This window comes from Sceloporus occidentalis, unplaced genomic scaffold, assembly GCF_023333645.1.
Source record: "Sceloporus occidentalis isolate IW3139 unplaced genomic scaffold, rSceOcc1.0.p SCAF_46, whole genome shotgun sequence".
Taxonomy (NCBI): domain Eukaryota; kingdom Metazoa; phylum Chordata; class Lepidosauria; order Squamata; family Phrynosomatidae; genus Sceloporus; species Sceloporus occidentalis.
The window spans coordinates 3,273,524-3,300,349 of NW_028317026.1; the positions used below are offsets into that span (position 1 = coordinate 3,273,524).

General features: G+C 38.9%; 1 protein-coding gene across 1 annotated transcript in view; it reads left to right on the plus strand.

Annotated features, from left to right (window-relative positions):
* The window catches only part of LOC149289334 (very long chain fatty acid elongase 6-like), a 40,818-nt gene extending 18,354 nt beyond the window's left edge, over positions 1–22,464 (plus strand). Inside the window, exons 2-4 of the mRNA XM_089490787.1 lie at positions 15,511–15,642; positions 19,787–19,938; positions 22,040–22,464. Coding sequence (XP_089346913.1) covers positions 15,511–15,642; positions 19,787–19,938; positions 22,040–22,464 — 709 coding nt within the window. The remainder of the gene's footprint in view (positions 1–15,510; positions 15,643–19,786; positions 19,939–22,039) is intronic.
* The last annotated feature ends 4,362 nt before the right edge of the window (positions 22,465–26,826 follow it).

Genomic DNA, 26,826 nt, shown 5'->3' on the forward strand with positions numbered 1-26,826 from the left:
AAAATGCCTCCTGTTAAGAGACATGCTTATGATGCAGGTTTCAAGCTTAAAGCTATAAGTTATGCAGTAGAGCATGGAAATAGGGCAGCTGCAAGAGAATTCAACATTAATGAATCCATGGTGCGTAAGTGGAGAAAACAAGAAGATGCCCTCCGCCAAGTAAAGAAGACCAAACTGAGTTTCCGAGGAAACAAAGCAAGGTGGCCACAGTTGGAGGACAAAATAGAACAGTGGGTTATGGAACAGAGAAACGCAGGTAGAAGCGTCTCCACTGTCTCTATTCGACTCAAAGCCACTGCTTTAGCACGTGACATGGAGATCAAGGACTTTCGAGGAGGTCCTTCATGGTGCTTTCGTTTCATGAAAAGGCGTCATCTCTCCATTCGCATCAGAACTACTGTGTGCCAGCAATTACCAAAGGATTATGAAGAGAAGCTGGCCATTTTCCGCACCTACTGCATAACCAAGATAAATGAAAAGAATATCCAGCCAGAACACATTATTAACATGGATGAGGTTCCCCTCACTTTCGATATCCCCGTAAACCGTACTGTTGAGAAAACAGGGACCAGTACGATATCTATACGTACCACAGGAAATGAGAAGTCATCTTTCACTGTAGTTCTCGCTTGTCAGGCTAATGGCCAGAAACTACCACCCATGGTAATTTTCAAGAGGAAGACTTTGCCTAAAGAAAATTCTCCTGCTGGTGTCATCATTAAGGCTAACCCAAAGGGCTGGATGGATGAGGAGAAGATGAGTGAGTGGCTGAGGGAGGTCTACGTCAAGAGACCGGGTGGCTTTTTTCACAAATCCCCATCCCTATTGGTCTGTGACTCGATGCGCGCCCACGTGACCGATACTGTCAAAGCCCAAGTGAAGAAAACTAATTCGGAGCTTGCTGTCATCCCTGGTGGATTAACCAAAGAGCTCCAGCCGCTAGATATCAGCATCAACAGGTCATTTAAAGTTAAATTGCGAGCTGCATGGGAGCATTGGATGACAGAAGGTGACCACACATTCACCAACACAGGGAGGCAACGCCGTGCGAGTTATGCCACTATGTGCCAGTGGATCGTGGATGCCTGGAAGAATGTATCAGTCTCCAGTGTCATCCGAGCTTTCAGGAAGGCTGGAATCACCACTGAAGAGCCTAGCAGCAGCAACGAGACCGACTCGGATAATGAAGAGGAGGACCCCATGCTTGATGCCGAAATCGCCCAACTGTTCAACTCCGACACTGAAGATGACGGATTTGATGGATTTCTGGTGGAGGAATGAACTGAAAAAGTACGGTAAACGTTTTGATTTGCAATTACAGCTGAACCAGTTGCAAGTTATTGTTAAAAAGTGTAATAAATTTTGACTTGCAGTCTGAGCAATGGTTTATTTAACGGTAATGTGCTGCGCCTTATAATCCAGTGCGCCTTATAATCCAGTGCGCCTTATATATGAAACAAGATTGCTTATAAGGCGCTCATAGAAAGTGCGCCTTATAATCCGGTGCGCTTTATAATCCGGAAAATACGGTATATAAAAAATATATTTTTGTGAGCAACTCCTAAAATTAGCATATTAGCTTAAAACAATTCTCATGTGGAAAGAGTTAAAATACTGGCATATTAAATGCCCATGGGGTGTCTACTTGATGGGGTAAATTGAATTGGCCAGGTTCAACAAGGTCCCAATTAACACGGGGGGGAGGATGGCTGCACATCTAATTTCCAATTAGAAAAATGCACACGTACCAAATGTGGCCTTTTAGTTCCCCCAAAAATGACAAACCCATGCATGTGGGGTATCACTGTACTCAGGAGATGTTGCTGAACACATATTGGGGTGTCATGTGACAGCAGCATATACCAGGAGCTGTAAATTCATACATAAAGTAGGTGTGTGTGGGAAAAATACACACACAGAAATACTACTGCAAACTTTGAAAAAATGGTAAAATGTGTGCATGCAAAGAGTTAAAATACCAGCATTTAAAATACCCTGTGGTGTCTAGTTTTCAAAAATATATGGGTTTATTGGGCACACTGAAATGGCCCGGCTCAAAGATGTACCAAATAGGGCATGGGCAGTGGATCCCCAAATGCCAAAGTTCAACATTGAAAAATGTGCATGCCCCAAATGTGGCCCTTTTACCCCCAAACAGCCAGGCAAAATCATTCATGTGAGGTATCTCTGTACTCAGGAGATGTTGCTGAACACATATTGTTTGGTTTCGGAGATCAGAGTTCCCCGCACCGGTGCGGGGAACTCTGATCTCTGACAGTCGGGGAAGGTCTGCGCGATGGACGCAGACAACCCCCTCTGCTAGCCACACCTCCTTCCGGCTGCAGCGTAAGTTGTCTACGCGGATCGCGTTGACGTCAACCCGCTGCCCCGGTATACAGCAGGAAATTGGAAGCACCGGTAAGTGTGTGTGGGGTGGGGGGGGGTGTTAAATGGACGGGGGGAGACAGAAGGATCCAGGTCCCCTGCAGCGGTGCGGGGGATCTGGATCTTAGTCTCATAGTCAGACCTCTATTTGAGGTCTGATTATAAGACGACCCCGATTAGAAGACGAGGGGTATTTTTCAGAGCATTTGCTCTGAAAAAACCTCGTCTTATAATCGAGCAAATACGGTATGTAAAGAAGTAGGATCAATATAGCCTATTTTGCAGGAGGAGCTTGAAAAGAAAGAAAATATGTAGTGATGAGCTCCTGTGTAAGCAGCAAAAACGACATACATTGCAACAAATATCCAACGCCTCCAAGTCCTGTGCTACCTTAAAGTGCAATGTGCCGTTCATAAAATGAAACCTCTTATATGTACAAATGATCTGTACTAAGAAATAGATAAATAATGATCAATGTGTCTCAGTTAGTAAAACTTACTAAATAAGGATTGCTCATAAATTACCACAATTTCATTTTGTTCCTGTGCAAATTGTGCAATAAATATATGAATAAATATAAAAATAATATAGAATATACCAAAAGTGCAAATAAATTAATGAATAAATAAATGCTTTAAAAAACTTTGCACTTTTGGTATAGCTAAATTTTTTTATATTTGTTCATATATTTATTGCACATTTTGCACACTTCAGGTGCATAAAAAGCACTTTTTAATCATACTGACTGTCAGTATTACTTGTTATGTATTGTTTTATCAACTTATTATATTAAAACTGTAATTTATATAAACTGTATTCCAGTCTCTTAGTCCGATACTTTTCACAGCGCTATTACCAGTCTGTTTTATTCTTATCAACTCTTCTAGAGGCATTGGGAACAGCTAGTTTTTGGTGATTTTAGCAGCTTATACTTTTCTACTCCTTTTCATTCCTACCCTCTTTTCTAGAATCTCACTGGCGCAGGACTACAGTGAATTTCTCAGTGCGGGTATTTATTCAAGGTGTAATCGGCAGGTCCATAGAGAATACAGTATGTGTATCCTAGTGTAATCAAATAATATGAAATTTATTATGTGTGGACTGCTACTGTTTATGTCAATATCGTTCAGATGCCGAGCGTCTGTTGTGGTAGTTTTTCACTGGGTCTTAAGGTTTCTTTACCCCAGTTCCAGGCTTTCTAAAGTCACTGTTGTGTGCAGAAGGTGGCTGATACGAGGGCAGGGTGGGCAGTAGGCCACTTGCCCCAGGCCCTTGTGCCTACAGGTGCCAGCTTTCCCTTGTCAGTGATGTCACTGGGGGATCCTTGTCAGTGGAAGCAAACCACAATGTGGATTTCTTAGCAGGTCTTCTGCCAACATTTGGTAGGCTGTCATGGACCTGCTGATAATCACCCCGAGTCGTATCATTTAGTTACCCTGTTTCTAGGATATCCATGGGGTCATGGGGGTTCTCGGCTTGTTCCCCAATATGAATTCCAGTAAAAGTGTAATTTAACATAAGCCACTGCACACCTTGGTTGATAAACAAAAAGGTTATTATTATTATAAGATATAATTTATCCTGGTTTAACTTTAAGGGTCAGCTATAAATCAACTTAGTCACTTTACGGAGCAAGCTGCAATTAGCATTAAGGAATTCTGCCAACAATGGACAGGGTTTACCAACATCAGCAGAATTCCAATACTGTGTTAATCACCGGCTCTCGCTAGCATTTTCAGCCATATGCTGGCATTTTTGCTTGGTAAATGACAATAAATGTGTCATCCTGATGGATTTGGTGATTTGTATATTGCTACGGGTTAGGTTTATGAATGAATACTATACCTGAAGAGTCTATTATGAACTATATATATGTCGTTGGGTAAGATTCCTCGCTGACATCTGCTTACAGATGTTTTCTCATCAAAGAACAAGAGAAACTGCCTGTCTAGATGACTGTTTTTCCTGCTGATTCAGAGAGTAGGTCAGGTTTCTGCAGAGGTAGAGTAGGTGTTACACAAATTTAACATGGTCGATTTCTTTGTTGAACTGCTCATTTACATTATTTATTGAGACATATTTGTTTTTTTCCCGATCCAGATGAAAACAAATGATGTTAACATAAAACTGCTTTCCCTGGCACTTAAGCTTGGCCTCTATTGGTGTGATTATGTCATCTAAATGTTCACATAATACCTTATCAGCTTAATATGCACCAGACTGTGACCCTGGCATGATGTAATATACATACCTGGGAACATTCTGCATGGGCTAACCCTGAGGCTGTTACAAATATTAACCATATAACAGCTCATCATGAAAAATCTATTGTAGGGACTTATTAAGTGTCGCAACTAAATGATTGTTATAACCTCCATGGGAACTTCTCGGGGCAGCCTACCTGGAGCTGTCCCTCTTCTGGGGCTATGGCTTCACCAGAGGGTGGGACTAGCAGGCTGTGTAGGTGGGGTTAGCCCTGTGTTTGGGCAGTATTAGGCCCAGACTGTATTGTAATAGGAAGGGAGTGGGTGTGGCTATATTGTGCTCCACTTCCCTGAAGAAAGAGAGAAGTGACCCAGAAACACCAGAAAGCAGAACTTTACCTGAAGACTCTGTGTCAAACCCAAGATGGTTTCCAGTTATAAATTGTCATATGTATTCAAGAAGAAATTCCAGCAATTAATATATAGCAGGAAGAAAATCACAAACTAGATGCTCTGATATGATTGAGTGCTGCAAGCCATGATATTCTGCAATGCTGTAATGAGCTGTTTGGGTCTGCAAAAAACAACCTTAATGAACTGTATGATTAATAATTAATATCATTAAAATTAATGTACATATATAATTATTATATAGTGTTGCTTGTTGTTTAAATCTTGATGACTTAAAAGCAGGACCTTAACTAAGAACCACTGGGCCCCTGTGCGAAAAAATAACCCCGGGGCCCCCCAACTTTACCATGCAATATGTTTCACAGTGTGCCATCTTTGCCTCAAAAGCTTGTAAGCACCAGCTTTGCCCCAAGCAGCTTATCAGTGCCTTCCTAACCCCCAAACATCCTCTCTGTACCATCTCAGTGCCTCAAACAGCTTATCTGTACCATCTTTGCCCCCACCTTGTCTGTGCCATCATTGCCTATTGCCCCATCCATTATACACTCTGACACACATATGCAAACATACTTACATCAACATTCACTAACATATTCACTAACAAACACATACACACTTATGCTCACACATGCAGGGGCGTAACTCAAAACCACAAGGGCATGGTGTAAATATTGCCCTGGGGCCCACCCAACTTCAGCAAGTAACACAGTGCCACCTTTTTCCCAAACAGCTTGTGAGAGCCTTTGTCCCACCCAAACAACTTATCAGTACCATCCTAATCCCTAAACAGCCTGCCTGAGCCATCTTTTCCCCCATCTTGTCAGTACTTTATCCCCAACCAACTTGTCTGTGCCTTCCTTGCCCCTTGCCCCCATCCAACATACACTCTGGTACACATATGTAAACACACTTACACAAATTACAAATGCTAACACACACTCATGCAAACACACAAAGACATTCTTCTAACACGCACACTCCCTCTACCACCACTCATGCTAACGCACACACCATCTCACACCATAAACACATACATACTCACACACAAACACACATCTGAGCTCACGTACACGTCCATGCTCAATACATTCTTGTCTTCCCGTGCCTGTTCAAATTAGTTTAGAAGGGCCGTTTCTGAACGATTTTGAACCAGTGCGAGGAGACAGGAACAGGTGGTCGCAGGCCCCTGTAGTCACGCCACTGCACACATACTTATCCATTCTCACATACACGTATACATAGACATGCTCACATACACTTATATGTAGATATCCATGCCCACATACCCTTATACATAGACATTCATGCTCACATACATGCATACAAAAATACACATCAATGCTCACACATACTTATACATACACATTCATGCTCACATATGTACATACATACCCCCTCGGGCTCGCAGCCCCTTGCCTCTCCTGCAGGATTCAGTCCGCTGAAGGGCCCTTTCTGAACAATTTTTTAAGCGGCACGAGGAGACAAAAACAAGCGGTTACAGGGGTCACCCGGGCCCCTACAGAGACAGGCCACTGCTTAAAAGCATATTAAATGAACTTGTAAGGTGGTTCCAGAATTCTGACGAAGATCCCATGGCTAAAATCTTTGCCAGAAATCATTATAAAAAGAGCATATTGACCCCAAAGAAAACAGGTCAAAAGGAAAACAGCGTGAGCTGTCAATATATATCAAGAAATATTGAAAATATATTTTCAGGGTTTGCCATTTATAATCTTAACCTGGTTATGTATATTCCCTCACACTGCGTAGTGTTTTATAACACAGATAACTGCTTGGCACAGATTTGCATTTCTCTGAATCCTGGTATACTGTTAGCTGTCGAAGTAAGTGTGACATTATGTGTGACATCAGCTGTAAACTCCACTGTTCCACACTGAATGCAGTGTTAAATTGCAAGTATGATATAACTGCGAGGGAAGAGAGACAGGTCTCACCTTCTAGAACAAGAAAATCCAGTTTGCAATTTAAAAAAAGAAAACAAGCATTACAATATTTTATTTGAAAATGACCCCCTCTTGCAGCATTCACCATTTAAAATTAAGTATATTTTTAAAAAATACTATATTTTAAAGCATACCTGGGGAAAAAAGAATTGTTGCATACAATAAGTTTTACATCATTTAGATTATTATATACAAGATTAACCCCTTCATGACAAAGCCTGTACATTTATGAGCTCACAATGCATTGTCATGAATGGGTTTAAGGACAACCCATTGTCCTTAAAGGGGTTAAAATGTCAGTTGCAGGAAATTATTACAGGTTCAGAGGACAACACACTATTTTTCTACCATTTGATTTTAATTTACAAATTGGTGCAGGTGTCTACAGCTTTATATATTTAAAAACATTTGCATTTTTTTGTCTTGCTGTCATTGCAATCCATCTGATTATACACCCATAAAAAATATACATTTCACTGCAATATGGATGTTTTTTCTCATTGAGTACAGCAAGGTTTGGTCTTACATGATGGCCTTTTTAAATGAAATAAAGAGTAGTCAACAATTATCCTGTTGAGTCTGGTGTAAAAGGTCTCATTTACATGATTTGCCAAAAATACAAGAAAAAGTGTCATAACCTACAGTCCATGAGGCCAAGAGTGGAGTAATGTTTTTTGTGCATGTCTTAAGGAAAGAAATCTTAAAAGCTTTTCTGTGCTAAAGACTATATTTGACTTCTATGCATCCAATGTATTTTTATACTTGTTCCTTACTTATTGGTGAGCTCAATAGAAACATGGGCTTTGGCATTTAAGTGATAAGACCTTTTTAAACTTTGCACCAGAATCACTTTTTATAATGAAATATGTTTGTTGAAGAATGAATGCAGAATGCAAATTGAGGATGAAAACTGTAAAAAAAACAGCCATTTTGTAAAATAGGAAACAAATAATTTTCTAAGATGTCTCTGGCACTCCCCTACAGAAGAATGCATATGCATGTGTTCACTGGGTATTTTAATATATATTCTAACAACACGAAAAAGAAAAAAAAAGCCACTTACCTGGCACAGAACAGTCAGCCCTGGTTCTGCAGCTGCCTTCCTACTTCATGGTCCAACTATATATATATATATTTCTGATTGGCTGCTTAAAGCTAATCAGTGGCAGGGAAATGCTACCATAGAAATCAATGGATGTACTTTCGACACATGCAGAGGGGGGTCTAAACAGACATCCTCTCGGCGCATTTGCCAAGCAAACACTTACTATATCGGAATGTATCATGTTTAACATGGAAAATAGCAGGGGGCTGGGGAAAGGGGCATATGGGGGATTCTACAGAATTATCCACCACCATGCATCTGGAAAAGGGGATAACATGAAAATGTAAACATGGTTGGAGTGTCCCTTGACATTAAAGGGACACATCAACCAAATCTGTTATGCATAGCTTCAAAATTCAGTTACTCCAACATATGATGGACAGTTTAGATTTGTCTCCTAGAATATTGGTTTGGGACACAGTTGCTTGGCGTGAATGTTTTGTTGGGTCATTTTAACCAGTGAGATTCTCTAGAGCAAAATATTTGCTGATAACCTTGTAAGTTACATTTGGGATTTGGAAAGTGGTGGATAAGCCTATAGTCAGAGCCGGCCCAAGACTTAATGCCGCCTGGGGCGAAGTTTAAAATAAAGCCCCCCCCCCCGCCGACGCTGGGGGGGGCGCGGCATTTTAAACTTCGCCGACGCCATTATCTACCCTCCCTCCCTATTATCTATCCTCCCTCCCTATTATCTACCCTATCCCCCCCTTTGTACTTACCTTTAAACAGTCCTGCGGTGAGTCTCCCTGCTCTGCCATGGTGCCGGCTTGTAATGCTGAGCGCCGGAAATTGATGTCAAGCGGGTAAGCGAAAACCACTCGGCGCCCCTCTCTCTCCTCCGCTTTAGGGGGGGAAAAAAACGCTTGGGGCGGCAAAGTGCCGCCCCTTCAAAAGTGCTGCCTCCATTGTAGGGCCGGCCCTGCCTATATTTCTATTAATGCAAACATATAGTGAAAATTGTGGTTAGCTTATTATTGAATGATGGAAGGAAAACATGCAAGATTTGTGGCCTCATCTTAGTGCTATTTTTTATTTCAAAATCCAGAAACAATTGGCAGCTTGGTTTGTCTGCATTCTAGATTCTTTTGGTTTAAAAATGTTCATTTATTGAGAAAAAAAACGCATTGTGCACACTTAAAATAATGATATAATCTATAAAGAGCTCTGCTATGCACATCACATCTGGAAATTGTATCTCATAAAACACAGCTCTTGCTATCTTGTTGCCAAGACTTTTTACTAGACCTTTCAAGAACTATTTAATTAAACCATGCATTTTATTATGTCTACAATAGATCGAGCTTTCTGTCCTTTCCTACATATAGTTCTTGCTTTTTTCCTTTTAAAATTAAACAAAAAAATATAATTAACTTCTTACTAATTACTAGTTGTAGCATTGTACCCATGTTTTTCTTCCTGTTTTTGGTCTACTGACACTGCAGGAATTGAGGTACAGGTGTGATGAACAGATATTCTTTCTAGTTCAAGAACTCGACAAGCATGTGCAATTCTTACCAAATAAATTGACAATTCCTTTAGAGTTTGCTTGATAGTGTTTTCATTCAGGAACACTCTTGAAAAACATTTTGGTCTTACATGATGGCCTTTTTAAATGAAATAAAGAGTAGTCAACAATTATCCTGTTGAGTCTGGTGTAAAAAGTGTAATTTACATGATTTGCCAAAAATACAAGAAAAAGTGGCTCAATATATCTTTACAGTAAATGGTAAACAGCACTAAAAAAAAGAAGACAGATGTAGCTTATTACTAAAAATGAATTAACTGAAATCTTCATAAAAGACTGGTTGATTAGAACGGATCCTTCCATGGATCCAGGCAGTGGGTTGGTTATAGTCTTTTGGTTTGACTTTTAAACAGAAAAATGTGTGTGTTTGTATAAGCATTCAAAGAAAATCTTCAATGGGCTTTTGTGTTTTGTAAGATCATTTTTTACTAGCTATATTTGTTGTTTTTTTTAAATCATAGTTTAAACGCTTTTTAAAAAAAAAACCTACCTGAAAAAATATAATTTGTGTCAGTACACTAAATGAGGGAAATAATGGTTGAATAAAGCCAACAAAAATACAAAAATGCCCTGGGCCTGTAGCATTAAAAAGCCCTGGTCGTTAAGGGGTTAATGAGGTTTGGGGGGGGGTGTCCTACATCTAAAGGCACTTAATAGAGGTGTAGTGAAGACAGGTATATCTGCTCAGTGTATCTCAACAGTGCCCAGCATGTGTACACAGCAGGTGTAGCATTGAGATACAGTAAAGAACTGCTTACGCCAACACCCAAAGCAAAGAGTTTGCAGTTATTAAATTGGTTCACTTTGCCATTTCAGGTCAGCAGAATCTGAAAACTATTTATTTTAAGCAGCTTGTGGTTTCATTCTCAAAGGAGAAACAAATGTTATAAATCAACTCTACGTATGCAGTCTTAATAGCCGAGTTGACATTTTTTGTTCGTTATAGATGGGAATTATGACTATATACAAAATAACATGACTTACTTCTGTCAGGTATCGGACAAATCTGACAACTTTTTCTGAGTAACTAAGATAATTAAAGAGGAATTTACACAGTTTTCTTATATGCTTGTGTAGCCAGTAGAATACTCATTGTGTGCTTAGTAGGTACACTGTAGGTGTTGGTTGAAATAGTGTTCTGGAACACTTATCTGAACTTTTCCATGGGTGTCCTTACTTCCTGGTCACCTCAGTGTGTACAGGCTGCTGTACCTTCTTCTTTCACAGTTCTCCAGTGTTGCCACACTGCCCCCCCCCTTGGCCGGACCAAATGGAACCCATTGTGTGAAGCTGTGTATTGCTCTAAATGTACATGATGACATCTCAGACCATGCTGTGTGTTATGTCATCACTGCAGTCCTCTGAGTAGTGATGGGAAGTTCGGATCATTAAAGTGAATCGGATCATTTCGATTCGTTCACTGAAATGATCCGATTCATGATCCGAATCTTCGGATCACTCAGTGTGACTCACAGGAGTTACTGTTTTCCAGTAACTCCGTGCAGGCACACTAACGATTGGCCCCGCCCCTTTCATTATGAATCCTGCCCCCTGCCTCCAGTGATGTCAATGAAGGCAGAGAGCCGTTCAAAGATTCGGATCTTACAGGGATCCGAATCTTACAGTGATAAAGAATTAAATATTTATTACTTATATAATTAATGCTTTATTAAAAACATATTGGGCAGGTTGGTGGAAGTTGCTCTTTAAATTTAAAGTAACACAAACTTATGTTTGCTCCCCAAATGCATAGCTTACCATTTTTTCACCTTATCCATCTTGCAAAAAAAATAGTTGTCTGAGTTAATTTTGTGCAGAAACACATTTCCTTTCACATGCTCACACATTTACACATTCATGCTAACACACACTTCCTCTCACAGCACTTATACATGTACATCCATGGTAGCACAGAAACACTTACACATACACATCAGTGCTAACACAGAAGCACTTACACATACACATCCATGCTCACACACACAAAACCATAATATTTATGCTAACACACATACACTTACACATAAATTCCCATTCTAACATACATACATATATACATACTCCCTTACCTTTTCGCTCTCTCATTCACTTTCTTCCTCTCAACCCCACCCCCCATTACCTCAGTGGAAGCTTTCTCTCCTGTTGGTCCCACACATAGTGAATACCATTGCTTTCACTGCTGAGTCATATAACCTATAGATTCATAAATTAATCAATAAATACATATTAGCCCATGAATACAAAGTGGAACTGTATAAAGGAATATAATGAGCACTAATCCCCCCTCCTTAAATATAATATTTCTGTATAATCAGTTGTATAGCTCGTTTGATATTTTTTTTAACACTTTGTAAAATAAATAAGTTAATATAAGCAAGGAATAAAAGGAACATAAAAGATCTATTCTTGTATATAATTAATGTCTTAATTCCCTGGTAATTTTTTTTCTTAATACAGAAGCCTAATATTTAAATACCATTACATAGTTTTAATAAACTATACTGAACCGTGAAAAGCGGGATTTGAAAAAGTTACTATAGCATTAAGCTATCCCCTTGCCTAATAGACTGTACATAAAGCCTGCTTAGACCTCAATAAAAAATAGTATTAATATATAATGTATGAATTTGTAGACTATGTAATGCATGAACTTCCAATAAGCTATACTAAGCTTCTTCCATGGATTAGAGAAATGTAAAGCAGGAGGAGCATTGTATAATGGAAGAAAAAATTCTACCTAAAATAATGATACAAAAAGGATATAAAATTTATTTGTAAGGCTTCTTATAATGTATACACTTTTATGGAAGAACTTTGTTTAGCCTGTTACATATTGATGTGAGGGGATTTTTTCAACAGTCACCTATTTGACTGTAGCATAATTCAACTTTTGTATATCCCCATATTTCAGGAAACAAGTAGGCATGGATATATCATATATATATATATATATATATATATATATTAATATATGACTTTCACCATTGCAAAATAAAACACTGAGTTTTGAAGACTATAAAGAAGGCTGGCAACAACCAGCCCAGGGGGTATGCCAGCCAAGTAAACAAGTAAGGATATATCCAAAAACACAAGACAAGACCCTTGACGCTTGATACAGAAAGAATATGGAAAAAACACATGCAAGCAGGAAAATAATCTGATTACCTACAACAAATACTTGTCCATTTAGACACCCTATATGTGGAATTGCAGACAAAACACACAAAAAGGCTTCAGACGGTGGCATTAAATCTTTATGTTTTTATTATTATTATTATTTAATACATTTTATTTATAGATCACCAGTGGATTATGTGGCATTAGTACATACATTAATAATAACATGAAAATGTATATGACATACTGGTACAGAAGGGAAAAAGAGCACTGCTGGTATGAGCTTGCAATTCAGAGCATCCTAGAGGGCAATTGCCTTCCTGCCAACCTTGCCAGCCTACCACTGTTAATATAAAATCTCTCTTACCAAAAGGGTGCTTAGCAGAAACCCTTTATAAAGCTTCTAGTTTTACATCGTTTCTGTTGGTCTAAGTAATTACCTATGGGATCAGAGACAATCCTGTATTACTCCCTTGAGTTGTTGCATGTGCAATCGCTAGTTAACGGAGGACGTCCAGTGTTACGTTTGGGCATTCTCAGCTGGCGGTGTCAGTGCTGACTCTGCATGAATCAATGATCTGATGACCTCCCACACACTATATAAAGGTGATCTACTTGCTGATTAGATCACCTTTAGTAGGGATAAAAGAGAGAAACTCTTTTCTCCATTTCCAAAAGATATATACAAAAAAGTTAAATAAATAAAATTAGCATAAACTAATAATTATACAGAGATCAGTGATGTCAGGATTACATCATACAGGGTACTGTTTGGTTACGAGAGAGAACCCTAAGGTTTATAAAGACTCCTAAGGGATCAAAACTCAAAAACAAAAATGAAAAAAGGTTAATTAAAAAAATAAGTGCCCAAACACATTGGAACTCTCCCACTAGTAATACATTCATCCCTGGCCCCACCTGAAAGTAAAAATTTATTTTTTAATAATGGACTGTTCATATAACATGTGTTTGAACAAACATATATAGTAATAAAACTGGCAGAAAGCATTGACCACTAGGGTGGGAAAAAACCCAGTCATTAAGAGGTTAAATGTTTGTCATTCCACTTAGATATGGTGTATCTTAAATAAATAATATTCACAATAAATCAGGAATTTGCCATATCTTTTGATGATGATGTGATCACTGGTGGGAAATAGGTCACACTGATAGACTTTTGACGGACCTTAGTTATACAAACACTCTTCAAGAAGATTTTCCGCAAAATTTATTGAAATTTATTGAAGTATGAAACACTGAGTTCATTAAAAAGAAGAAGTGTCCCATTTTGTTTTGCAGAATATCTTATCTAACATCCCCTGTATAACAGTTTCTGTGTATGTAATAATCCAATGTTCCATGAAGATATTTGCATAATGACCTTTCCATCAAGCAACGGAGTACGAGACATTTCCAGAGTTCTTGTTTTGGCTTTGTTGACCTTTTTTAACTTATAAGCCATTAAATCAGATATTTTCCAAAGATAACGCTGCAAGAAATGCTTAATTAATTAGACCAAATAATACTTGCGTACAAGTAGCCTGTAGTGCATGTCAGGGTAAACGGCTAAGCGAGCTGCTGCTTCATTGATTTGACAAGTCTGTTTACTAATCCTTTCTGGGCAGCCAGGGCAGCAAAATGTTATTTTGTGGAATCGCTTGCTAAGTTTTGTGCGTACTCAGTGAATGATGAAGACCCATGTGAAGCCCATGAAAGAGAGTTAATTTAAAAACCTCTGCAGAGAGGCCAAGTGTAAGAACTGTATGGAATACATAAATGGGAAAATTAAAAAAAATCCAAAGATCTTGAGTTGGATTCAACTCCCAAAATACATGAATCCGCTTCTAAAGTTCGAGATTTCACAAGAAAAAGCATTTTCAACAACTGACTTTACTCTATTATGAAGAGCCAGTCCTACATGATGAGTATTGGGTACAGTTCTGGAGACCCCATCTCCAGATGGATATTGACATTTTCGAGAGTTCTGAGAAGGGCTACTAAAATGGTTTGCTGTATGAAAAGTAAAGACTAAGGGATCTCGATATGTATAGCTTGGAGGAAACAAGAGAGAAGGGAGGTGTAATAGAAACATGTAAATACTTAACTCCTTAACAACCAATGATGTGCCAGACACCTTCATGGAAAACGTACAGTTATGGACCAATGTCGTGCGTAGCACATCATGGGGTTACATGAGCTTTGAAAGCAATCAATGATCTCTTTTTTTCTCTCAAATGGTGTTGCTGCAAAGCCTCGATATTGAGGCATTCAGCAACACTAAAAAAAACTTGCAGGGGGCCTGTGGGATCGATCTCAGGCTCACATTCAACATTTTTAATATGGCAACGGCCAGCTGCTTAAAAACAGCTTCGAAAGACATCAGTGCTCCCTCTTATAACCTCATAACTTGCACAGAAAAGCAAAAAAAAACATAAAAATAATGGGTACTTCTAAACTCAAGACAAATAACAGAATCTATTTAGCAGTTTTTTCAATGCAAGTGGGTCGCTAGTAGCGCAGCAGCTCATCCTGCTAGTTTGGTATGTTAGTGTGGTATGTTAGTGTGCGTGACTGTGCGTGTCTGCTGTTAAATGTTTCTATGTAAATGCTTTGGAATCACACCATATATATATATATCACAAGTCAGCTTGACTTTTATACTGTTCACACTGTTATATTGACAGCAGAAATGGGATTGTCAAAAATTGCAGTATGTTAGCTTAAGATTTAAGACAAGAGCCATTTATCATTATGAATTCATTTACTAATACATTTGTTGTGTGTTTTTTCTCTTTCCAGGAAGAAATCCTTTCTGTTTTCAGCTTTGTATGCTGCTTTTATATTTGGCGGTCGGCACTTAATGAAACAGCGAGAGAAGTTTGAGTTAAGGAAGCCCCTTGTCATGTGGTCCCTCGGCCTTGCAGTTTTCAGGTACACTCTGCCCCGGTCCTTCATGAGTAGTTTGGCCAGTTTACGGGAAGTCTAGACAATGGTCTGTATTAAGATAACACAACCCATTTTAAGACACTGCAAACTAGTTTCCTTTTAGCATTTCATAGAATACTGTATTAAGTAATGCATTTTGCTAATAAATTGGTTTTATTTTAGATTGTTTCAGTAAACCTTGTACACCTGTAGACCATCAGCTTTTATAGGTGAATATGTGAAATTTGGGGGACATACTCAAAAACAGATCTTCATCAGTCAGGGTGTTCTTCTGGGCTGTATAACAAAGACTTGGTTTGTTAGTTTAGATGATTGGACTATGATAACAGAACTAGAACGCTTTCATAAAACCGATATATGCAGCGACACTGCATGATGAAAACCAAACCGACACATTTTTATATTATTTTATTAACTGCCAACCACCTCAGCTATTAGAGATATTGGATTAGCTCATTAAAACTACATGTATAGTGACCTTTTGGTTTCTCTATCTGTACAATTGTTTTTGAGAAAAAACTAGCATAATTGTTTAGTTTCCTGTTTTGAACTTCTCTCCCTTCTTTATTCTTCTCTTGAATAGCAGCCACCAAAGAGGGACAATGCCATAGGAAATAATGTACCTTTCAATTACCTGTATATGTCCTCATTTAATGTGCAAAACGTAATTACACGTGTAGTCCGCTGAACTGTGAAAAGGTATTCAGATGCTGTGTTGAATGGTTTCTTGCTTGAGTGACCATTTTTCAGATCTTAATCTGAGATCATTGCATCATTATAACCACTTCAGGAGCTCGTGCTATCAGTGGCCTATAGGTACTTGACATATGCTACATGTCATATAATTACTGGTTAGTGGACTTAATATTTCAATGACTGGTGTTTGTCACCAGGCCTGAAAAGGCCGTTGGGGAAACCGGGCAATAGCCTAGTAACCCCTCATACCTATTATAAATATCGAGCTTCTGAGATCAGTAAAAGCACCCAGGGAAGCACCACCACTGGTTGTGCAATACCACCAGTATCAAGCAGGCAGTCACAAGCAGTGCTGTGGGCCCTAAAGTGCATGGGCCCCCATTTTCCTACCCAGTCTGGTCCTGGCCACCTTAGCAAATTAGGGTATTTCTAGTCTTCATTTCCACTAGTCATAATCAGGCAGATGACTAGCCATTTTATATGCTTGTGATTCCCGGCAAATAATAGCAAGCACTGGTTACTGTAATATAGGGTGCCTTTTGTGTGTGTTTATGAGTCTCACACTACATGCCCTTCCATCTGGAAATAAAATCTGTATGATATAAAAATGGAATGTGCTGTAAAATTCTGAATTATATACTCCATAAATTATTTTGCGTGTGCTTGGCAATAAAAACAAATACTGTAGCCACATAAATGGCTGGCAAATCTTAAGCACCAGCTGAAAAAAATAAAATAAAAGCCATTGCTACTTGGCTGTTATATATTTGTGCTTCTGTATGTTGATGTCTATGCTTATTGGCCTTATTATCCGTCTCATTCGTAAATTGTACATAAATTTGCCCTGTCCTGTGCATACTGTATATGCAGATAGACAGCTGTGTGAGCGTTTCTGAGATGGGACATTGACAGAAGTTCAAAGCTTAATGAAAAATGATCCCATGAAAATTTAATAAGCTGGATTGTTATCAAGTCAAAATGTCTAAATGGAAAATAGTGTTTAAGAGCATTTTGTACCAGAGCTTTGTAATCAATGAGGTATATGAGCATTGTAACATTAATGGACTACTGAAATGCTGCCAGATATGGAGCTGTCCCCAGGTAACTTAGCGCTATTATTTACTCCCGGCATAAATAACATTGGGTTACCCACAAAAACATGCACCCTATATATGAGACCACTGAAGAAGAAGCTGTAGCTCCAGAACAAAAACCCTAAAGTTTAGCTGCTTTAACATGCATGATTTACCTGTAAGAAAGGAAGAAGGTACATAATGTGCAATCTGCACCGATGGGGCTGTATGGGACATTAGACTATAATGTGTGTGGACAGCTGCATATTATCCATTTGCACATTTTTTAGCTCTGTTAAGGTAGCCCAGTGTACTAAACAAACACCCTGACTACATATCATGCTGTCTGTTGTAAAAAAAAAAATGAATGGATCTGTCTTAATCACACACTCAGACTCCCTGACAAATGAAAGTCTATGGAGGAGCAGACCTCATTAACCATGCCATAAGTAATATGCTAATTGGGGTGTTTGATCTGAGAATGTCACCAGACATATCACATGACTTACAATCAGGGCCGGCCCGACAATGGAGCCGAGTGGGGCAACTGCTCCAGGCGGCACTTTGAAGCCCCAAGCCCTTTATTAAAGCGGAAGAGAGAGAGGGGCGCCGAGTGGTTTCGCTTACCAAGCTGTCGGTACCCGCTCGGCGCCCCTCTCTCTCTCCTCTGCAGCGAGTCTCCCTGTTCGGTCTCGTTCCCGGCTTGTAATGCCGAGTGCCGGAAGATGACGTCATTTCCGGCGCTCAGCATTACAAGCCGGCACCGAGACCGAAAAGGGAGACTCGCCGCAGGACTGCTGAAAGGTAAGTACAAAGGGGGGGGGTAAGGGTAGATAATAGGGAGGGAGAGGAAGGGTAGATAATGGGGGGGCGGCAGGGACAAAGGGAGAGGAAGGGTAGATAATGGGGGGGCGGCAGGGACAAAGGGAGAGGAAGGGTAGATAATGGGGGGGCGGCAGGGACGGAGGGAGAGGAAGGGTAGATAATGGGGGGGCAGCATTTTAAACTTCGCCCCGGGGCGGCATTTTGTCTTGGGCTGGCCCTGCTTACAATTGCAGCACCCAGGTAAAGCAAGCTTATTGGGCAAAATTAAATAAACCCGAGTGTCCATTAATGTAAGTCACTTCCCCCATAAAGCTAAAATTAAATGGCACTAACAGAACATTTCAAAGTGTTTTAATCAGAATAAAATAAACCTTGTATATTCAGCTTAATTTCATGTTTCAGTAGAAAGCGGGTTTGCTGTGAAATTCAAGGAAAATAAGAAATACATTTGCCACTAGTCCAGTGGTGCATTAGGAATATTGTAGGCTTGCGAGCATTTACTGAATGTATCAGTGTGTCATATTCTTTGAATTTGCGTATTGCATAAATTGTTGCCACTATATAAAGTCAAGATAATAATAATAAGTTTGCGAACTGATTAGCAGCTTCCATTTAGCTAATAGACACATTTTCCAAATAACCTTCTTAGCGTTCCCCAAAAACTATTTTTGCACGATTACTGTTCTGAAAACAAAAACCATGTCTGCTAAGGATTTCTTTTATAATGTTGTTAATGTAATATTTGATTGATCTATCAGATGTTTAATCTTAAACTGTCATCAGACCTTTTATAAGTAGAGTGCTTTCTTTAGAGAGATTCAAGTGGATGGCTTGTATAGACGCAAGCGTAGTCCCACCCAAAATGCTAGGATTAAGGATCAATAAAATATTCTAAAACAATAGTCTTGGTATCTATATTTGCTCCATTACCAGACAATATGACAATGACATAGCCTTAAAGGAGCAGTTCCAAGTCTTTAGGGCTACTATATGAGTTCCGTGAGAACTGTTCCACTAAAGAGTGAGTCTACTGTACATGAATGAAATAATACAAAATTAAAAACAAAAGCGACAAAGATGTTCTGGATAAATATCAGGATCCAGACCAAAATGAACCATATGTAAGGCAATCATACACATACGTACATTACATTCTCAATAACTTGTTTATCTGATTGTCTTGTTGCTCCATACAATCAGCAATGTGTTCTTTCTTTTGATATCTGATCCTCCCATGGAAACAATCAATTTCCTTTTAATGTTCTATTATAAATTGTGTGACCATTCCATTGAACGATTGAAATAATGGGGCCCCAGCCGTGGATTATTTTTTTAATGCTACCACATGGCTTTTGTTATTAGTTCCATTTAAAATCATTGAAAATTACTTGGAAAAGCAAGTCATTATAGAAGCACATATTGATGGATATGTTCAGTAGAGAAGCAGTTGTATAGTCCAACTATTTTGTGACCTTTTATTACACTTTAATGTAGATTTCACATCTAATTAAATAATATCACTTTTCATTTTAAAGTATATTTGGTGCTGTTCGGACGGGTGCCTACATGTTGTACATCCTGATGACCAAAGGGTTGAAGCAGTCAGTATGTGACCAGAGCTTCTATTATGGACCAGTCAGCAAGTTCTGGGCTTACGCTTTTGTTCTTAGCAAAGCACCAGAGTTGGGTAAGTGAACTTATGTTTTTTCACTACAGATTGTTCTCAAACATGTAACAGTTATAATCATTTAAATTTTTATTTTATTTATTCAGTCCTGTTGGGCAGAGGAATACTTCAGTCCTCAGCAGGTTCAGGGGGCAGAAGCTGCATTTCACATTACAGGAGGCTGATGCTATTGGGCAATAAGGCTCCCAATGCACTGCGTATTCAATAGGATGGTTTGGGGTGTCAGAGGCAAAATGGTAGAAACACGGGTAGCCAATGACAGCAAGATAACCTCCATTTTTCATTTTTTAAATACATTAAATAATGGTAAAAAGTTAAAGGAAGTTGTTGGTTCTTGGAATCTTAAATTGGAAAGTTGGTAGAAGGGAAGGCGCAAGTTTAAAATATTTTATATATAAATATATACCAATAAAATCATTTCTGGCAGGTTTATTAATTAGTACCACAAAACTTGTAGCAACACGATCGGCTGACAAATGAATAAAACAATTAAATAAAGCTAAGATAGATGAAGTCCTTGAGAGATGCAATTAGGCCACATTTTTGATATCCCAGCTTGAACACAGGCATCTGAATTAAAACAAAATAAGGTAATTCAGTCTGGTTTTTTTTTTCCACTGCAAAGGAATTTGGCCAAATTGAAAGGACCTGGCAGTCAAGTGGCAGATGAGATTTAATATGGACAAATGTAAAGTTATTCATGTTGGGAGAAAAAATAAATGTAAAAATAACACATTCACCCATCAAATGGGTGTACATTAGGGAAATCATTAAACGAGCATGGTATGTCAATATTTGTTTAATGTTAGGCACAAGAGCCAGTAAGATATTGTCATGTATAAAAAGGGGTATTGAGGAAAACATAATTTTGCCTCTTCATAAGTCAAGGGTAAAACCCCACTTTAAACATTATGAAGCCGCTGTCTACAAAATTAATAATGGGAAGGGAACGTCTTCGTTATGAAGAAAAAAGCTATGACGGGTGCATTTTTGACACCAGACGTAAGACTTCTATAGGGACATATGATAACATTATACAAAAACCTGTGCATTCAAGGACAATACAAACAGCTCTCTGATCACCTGTTACTTAATAGGAGCGTACGAAGACAAAGAGGTCATCTATTTGAGACTTGACGGAAGCGATTTTTACTTTCGGTATCAATAGCAGGATGACACTCAATGGTCTTTTAACTGAGCCGGCAGAAGAATCCATAGATCAACAACTATGATGTGTGCTAACCAACCAGAAATGTCACTTTTTTACGCCTCACACATTTCACACTACTACACTTAAACATAGGCACGCCCCAGGTGAACAATAAACTTTTGCAGATGTTGGTAATAAACATAAATACACTTACACCGAACGAAGTCAAATTGATGGCTTAGACCATGGCTTTTTCACTTTCTTGCTGTTCCGTGGTATACAACAAGGACAGTGTATTTAGTCAGTTTTTTTATATATAATAAATTATAATTATGACTTATATTTTCCATCAGTCAATTAAAAATCAAAATGATATGTGTGTGTTTAATGACGATCATGTTCCTTGTTATGTCTCTGATCAAGTACGTTTAGAGGTTGTATTATTTCTGTTGAACTGCTGACAAGCCATAGTCCGATCTTTATGAGCTATAAATGACTTAATCTGGGCTAAGCCTAGGAATGATTGTATCAACTCTGGATCTGTTTTATCCAATGCTAATATAGCATCACAAAAGCATCAAGCACAATATTTTTAGTAGCACTGATTTTTTTTATGTCTTTTTATATTATTTTTAATTATTGATAGAGCTTCCGAAACACTGAAGCATGCTTTGCATATGGTCCAAAAATGTTTTCATTTCACTTTGGCCTGGGTATAACTCATTGTTCAGTGATGAGTATGTTTCCAAGTAATTTGGAGCTATTTGTATCAGAATTCCAAATAATAGTTTCTCTCATCAGAAAAAAGGGGATATGGTAAGGAACCCCTTCTATAGGCAGGATATATCAACTTTATTCAGATCATATTTTTTCACTATTTGATTTAGAAATTAACTTAACTTTTAACAAATGATTATATTTCACAATTTTTTTTTCAATTTTCTTTTCCAGGAGACACAATTTTTATTATCCTTAGGAAGCAGAAGCTCATCTTCCTTCACTGGTACCACCATATAACAGTTTTGCTGTATTCGTGGTATTCTTATAAGGACATGGTTGCTGGAGGTGGCTGGTTCATGACCATGAACTATGGAGTCCATGCGGTTATGTATTCTTACTATGCCTTGCGGGCAGCTGGCTTTAGGGTTTCACGGAAGTTTGCTATGCTGATCACGCTGTCCCAGATCACTCAAATGCTTATTGGCTGCGTGGTGAATTACCTAGTCTTTTCCTGGATGCAACAGGGACAATGTCCATCCCATGTCCAAAACATTGTTTGGTCCTCTATCATGTACCTCAGCTATTTTGTGCTTTTCTGTCATTTCTTCTTCGAAGCCTATATCACCAAAACCAGAAAAGCTGCCAAGGCCGAATAACGATGGATTCCAATGACAAATCATAGCTCAGGGTCATCAAATGGTTAAAATAAAAATAAAAAAAATAGGAGTAAACCAATTTTTTTTAAAAAGGCACAAAGAAAACCATAGCTCAGTCACTTATAAGGCTGATATTGTGCTGAAAGAAAATAGGGAGGTTGAATTTATAAATGTAATTACTGTCTTAAAAATGGGTGAACATAAGCGTTCCTGACTATACTAAAGTGATGAACTCCAATGCATACTACTCAGCTGTCCTACTTAATTAAAATTAAAAGTCCAGTTCTTAAGTTTGACCTTTCCCCGGCACCCCGTATAAATCATCAACCAATAAAAACATTTAAAAATTCTATAGATAAGTTAATTCTCCTCTTTAAGCTTGCCTGTCGTGGCTTTAGTGTCATGGCAAGTTGGATTCAAATAAAGACAAACCCAGCCTCAAAACCAATATTCTCCCCAGGTTTCTATGTGTCCAAGTTTGGTTCTTTTTAATATACAAATGAAACCACTTTGCCAAGATGATTGATACAGTATTAACTCAAGACTTCTATTGTTCCACATATCTGCAAGATCTTGTGTCAAATGCTGTTTAACATGGACTTGCACAGCTGGACTGGACCAACAAGCTGATATGGACCACACTCGCATATCAAAGCCTCATTAGTCGCTATGGAACTACCTGTGGACTCTACTAATGGCCTGTATGAAGATTTTTTTTAAAAAAAGGGACAGGCTTTGATCATCAGATTGCTCATTGAGAGACATGGAGAAAGCCCGGAATAAAGATATATAATTATGATAAGCCTAACACTTAATGTTTTCTATTTTTGTGAACTGTTTCTTTATCAGATTACTAATGCAGGGCTGTGCGTGAGAGTTGGTTACGGTAACACTGTGCTTTTTTTCGTATTTGCTTTTGAAGAGAGATAATTAAAGTGCCCTCTTCTGGTACCAGTAGAAAATACAACTCACTAAACTTTTTTGGCCTGATTTTCCAGTTTTTTGTTTTTCTCTCTCCTAAACAGTAATATTTACCTACAGCGAGCTATAGTCAAATTGGCTTGCCTTACCTCCGGTCTCCCAATCTTTTTTATGTCTGTGGATGGTACAAACAGAGATTATTGTATCCAGGTATAAAAGCAAGCACTCAAGTCATAGCAAGCCATATTCTTATAAAGGTCATAATGTGTTTTGTCTGTAATACTGAAGTCCAGATAAGCCAAATACAATGTGTACAATTTCCTAGTATTTCAAGGAAGCACTTAATGTATCTCGTTGTTAAATGTTTTAATGTAGTCTTCTTAATTGTATTAGGTTAATATATTAGCAGATTATAGGGGTACAGTAAAAGACAAGGTCTGTAGGCTGCTATTGTGTGTAGCAACACAGTAGAAAATACTGTAATGTTGGAAACCTACAGTCATCATTGTAGAACTCTGTGATAAATAGAAACACATTTACTGGCTCCTAAAAATAATGTCTTTAATGTTTGGAAAAATACAACACATTATTTTTTTTTTTCTTTTAGCTTTAATGGTGCTGCCATTCATGCTGCTTTTATTTTTTTTATTTTTTATTTAATCATTATCCAGGTAGAAAATCAGAGGCTTACTTAGTGTCTCAGTAAGAGAGAAAGAATCCTGAAAATGTAGTGTTATGATGCATCGGTTCGTTCAGAAAATGAGGCAAGAGCGACTCACAGAACGTTATTGTAATGAACAATAAAGTTTACATTTCTGTTAACATATTTAACAAGTGTTTCAATACCGTGTTTTTTGTTTTTTTAAGAGACGGAATTTAATTCAAAGTTGGATTTTAAAGGTAATATTACTGTTTATTTTATCAAGAAACAACATTGGTGATGCCTTATGTCAGGAGTGTCCAAGTTTTTTCTGCAGTGGGCCACTTCATCAGAATTGTATCCGTGCGAGGGACGCACTCATTTTTCACTGAGAGAAAATATGGCCTTTAATAAGATATGCAGATTAAAATAAAGTAAATGACACAAAACCTTTACTTTTCTCTCACTGATTTCTGGGATTTCTGGGCCTACAAATGCAGGATTCTGTATAAGTAAAAATAAAATAGTTCTATTTATTTTAGGGATGCACTAAAATGAAAATTCTGGACCAAAACCAAAAATTCAGGGTTCACTTAGCCGAAACTGAAAGTGACCCCCCACACACTTTTAATAAAAGTAAGTTACACACCAAAATTGTACAAAAAAAATATATATTATGATTGTTAACAGCAATCTCAGGCATACCCAGAGTCCAGTATGTACTGGTTGGCTGGGCATTGTATTTTTTGTCCAATTTAAGTGTGTAACCACACTTTTATTAAAAGTAACACACCAAAACTGGACAAAAAAAATCAACAATATGACTTGGCATGATAGGAGTGTGATTGCTAACAGCAAACACACTCTTTTTATACCCAGGCAACCAGTGAATGCTGGAACCTAGGCATGATGAGACTGTGATTGCTGTTAGCAGATTGCTGTTAGCAATCACACTCCTATCATCCCAAGTCAGCCAATACGTGCTGGTACAGGGTGGCTGTAAGTGCAGACCCCATACTACTGGCAGCATCAATACACAAGGGGGGCAGCTAGCCAGGTTTCAGCATGTACTGGCTGACTTGGCATGATAGGAGTGTGATTTCTAACAGCAATCATAGTCCCATCATGCCTAGGTTCCAGCACTTACACATCCATGCTATCACACACACACAAATTCATTCATCACAGATTCATTCCCTCAATCAGACATACTCATTCACACAACCTACCCCATCCCCTTACCTGCTCTACAGCTCTCGATGCCGCTCACAGACTTCAGCAGGGGGCGCGGCCTCCCTCGTTCTCCCCACAGAGGAGGCGGGACTGGAGCAGAGAATAGACCCTCCCACAAGTAAGCGGCAGGGCTCTTATGATCCTGGCTGCCGATCTCACGCGGGTCGCACCTCGAGGTTGTATGTTGGACGCCCCTGCCTTATGTGCTGGGCCATTGGTTCAAGTTTTCCTAGTTTTTACTTCAAGTAGCTGTATTGTGTCCAATAATGATACGTTATTAAGGGCCAGTTTAGGTATATAAATGGGCCAGCTAAAAGAAACTATGATAGGTTGGCCCATCAGAATGCACAATTAAGAATATGATCATTGATTCATCACAGATCAACAAATTACATTTTTATGGTGGTGTTAACAAAGTTAGAATTAAAAAAAACAAACAGAAAACTGGCAAGTGAAAAATGTACATTAGTATTCATGGTCGCACACCCAAGGCCAGCCGTGGCACCTAGATTGCATCCACATAACTTGCCCCAGGACCCACATTGCACTCACAGGACTTGCCTGGCACCCAGATCGTACTCAGGTTGCATCCACTGGACTTAATTAGCACCCAGATTACCCACCAGAGGACCTACCACAGCACCCAAAATTCACTCATAGGACTTGCAGCAGCACTCAGATTGTGTCCACAGGACTTGCCCCAGCACCCAAGTTACATCTTAACGACTTGCTCAGCACCCAGTTTGCGCACATAGGACTTGCCTCAGCACCCACATTGCACTCAAAGAACTTGCCCCAGCACTTAGGTTCCACTCAGGGGACTTGCCCCAGCACCCAGGTTGCACACATGGGAGCTGGCACCTTTTTTTTCTCCTTATTAGTTCTCCCCTATATGTTTCTCTTTATTTATTTCGATATTATCACTACTTCCCCCTTTCTCACTATCTACCTCTCCCCACTTCTACACTATCTATCTCCCAAGCTTTCTCACTATCCCTGCTGAAGTCCTGTGGTGGGAGCGCAAGGCTTTTTGCTGCTCTACCAAGGTGCATGCGGCTTCACTTCTGACCGCCATATTCCGGCGCTCGGCATGAAGCGTCGGCACAGAGATAGAGGCCTCGTGCTCCCACCACCACAATCAGGGCAGCGGCAAGGCGGGTGGCGGCAGGGAGCAGAGGAGACAGGGGGCATCAAGCTTTTGCTGAAATCTTATCCATGTTTTCATGAGCAACCGCTCGTCGCCCCCTCTCTGTCCTCCTGGGTGCCGTCTCGGCATGGCCCTGGTATCACATATACACACAAAATTGTGGCATCACTAATCATAGGATCATATCCTGTTTAATTGATCTATTCCACATAGACAAAACATTAAGAGCACTCTCTAGTACATTAAACACATAAACCATAGCAGGTTTGTTATTTTATTCTTTCTTTTGAAGGGTTTATTGCAAAAACCAAGATATAGACATAGGAAGGTTTTTAGTTTCTATAGCAACAACACATTACAAGACATTACCATTTTTTGGAATGGAAAAAATAAAGCTCATACCAGACATGACCTGGCTTTT